We start from the raw sequence: 1687 nt of genomic DNA, 5'->3' as shown, positions 1-1687 counted from the left end.
TATGTCGAGGTGCACTAAAATAGTGCGTAGCTAATCCGACTAGCTGGAGACGTTGGTGCGATGACCTCAACTAGATGGTCGAGTGCTTCATCTCAAAAAGGTCAAGTAATTACCTAGCCCTCTTTATTCGATGGTGGCTTGCATTTTCTAACGCAACAAACCTACACATTTCTCAACCGCCTCAAACACAAAGAGAAACGAACAGTATACGTACCTTTTTTCGTCAAATTCAACGACAAGCCATGGGAAAGAAGCTGAAGGCGAATGGGAAATTGTACATGAGTGAGTAAAGAGGTAGTGAGGTAAGTGGGAAACGAAAGCGACAGAGGGACGCAAGGCATAGACATGGAGCACATTGTGTTTGCATCGTCTGACGGCAACAATGGAAAAGGCGGAGACTGGTTTGCATCCGTGCCAATATCCAAACCGCAAAACTTTGCCGTTGGGATGTTGTGTGGATCATTCCAAATGGTTAGATGGTATATTGATGGCAGTTTGAAAGAAGACGGCAAATGATATCACAGTTGTTGGTGATGAGAAAGGAAGTGGCAGGCGAGATGACAGGGACGAGCAGCAAGATTCGGGAGTTGCAGGGAAGGAAGAAGCAGAGCAGAGCAGCAAAAGAGTGCTCAAGAAGAAAAGAAAAGAAACGAAAAAGTTCAACAAAATCACATCGAGGTCATTTCACAAATGCAGTTGCCCAGATCTGTCACTTGCTTTCTTGTCAAGGTACTCGGTCAGTTCCAAGTTCCAACCAACACCGAACCAACGCCTCATGCAGTTTTCGCACTGTTCTTTCTTCGCACTTTCTCCGATCTTTCTACAGTGCGTGATCGCTCCCAAAATGGAAGCTTCATTTCGCCTGCTCTGCTTTCTTCTGCTCCCGTCTACGGATACTCCTCCACTCTCTGTCTCTCTCTCTCTCTCCCACACTAACGGAAATACCACATATCCCAACCCAACCCAACATTACCTAGTTCATCAACTCAACCCGGTCAGTGGTTTCTCCTCCCTTGCCAGCCACGGCCCAGGAAACGCCATGTGCCCCCCGATCAAGCCATCGGGCTCTTTCGGACACTGTTGCTGGCCACGTTTATGGCTGGCTTAGCTTCCTCGGGCCCTGACGGCGGGCATGCCCTCCCTCTCTGCATCTCATCTGCGCAAGGTCAAGGTTCCTTCTTTTCGAAAGCATTGTGCTTCGGGCTTGCACTCGCCTCGCCTTCGCTGTCTTTCGCTACAAGGAACCCTCCTGACACCTTCAGACCAGCATCTCACATCCTTCGCCCCTGCACTTTCACATTACACCGCGAACACCCCAACGGACAAGCCTCGCGACCCCAACCGAGCCGAATTTCGCCCGCTCTTAGCCTCAGCCGGCCCAGTCTTGAACCTCATTAGGCTCTCCTGGTCTTGGCCATAGATCTATGTGGCGTATTCTATCCTTCGTATGGAAGAACATGAACATAGACCGACAGACGTGACGACCTTTCCTCTTGGCATCTCCATCTTGCAAGAGCCACGCCTCAGATGTCGACTCCACTCTGTTATGTGAACCCCTGGTCAATTGTGGCATTCGCTCTACCACTGTCACTATTACCTGTTTCCAGCGCCCGTTCTCACCTTTAGGGCACCGTCCTGATTTCACAATCTTTCTGTCTTCAATTCGTCATGAACATGATGGGCCGGC

The 1687-nt window shown here is 49.9% G+C and overlaps 1 protein-coding gene across 1 annotated transcript; it reads left to right on the top strand.

The window, feature by feature from the left end:
* Positions 1-729: 729 nt before the first annotated feature.
* BDZ83DRAFT_9099 (uncharacterized protein) lies at positions 730-1239 on the top strand. Its single transcript, XM_060515999.1, has one exon. The coding sequence runs from the start codon at positions 776-778 to the stop codon at positions 1106-1108; it is 333 nt and encodes a 110-aa protein (XP_060371951.1). The 5' UTR covers positions 730-775; the 3' UTR covers positions 1109-1239.
* Positions 1240-1687: the final 448 nt, after the last annotated feature.

The sequence above is a fragment of the Colletotrichum acutatum genome (assembly GCF_030867785.1).
Source record: "Colletotrichum acutatum strain CBS 112980 chromosome Unknown BDZ83scaffold_1, whole genome shotgun sequence".
Taxonomy (NCBI): Eukaryota; Fungi; Ascomycota; class Sordariomycetes; order Glomerellales; family Glomerellaceae; genus Colletotrichum; species Colletotrichum acutatum.
The sequence above is the reverse complement of the archived record's forward strand: the minus strand, read 5'-3'. Positions and strand labels throughout refer to the sequence as shown.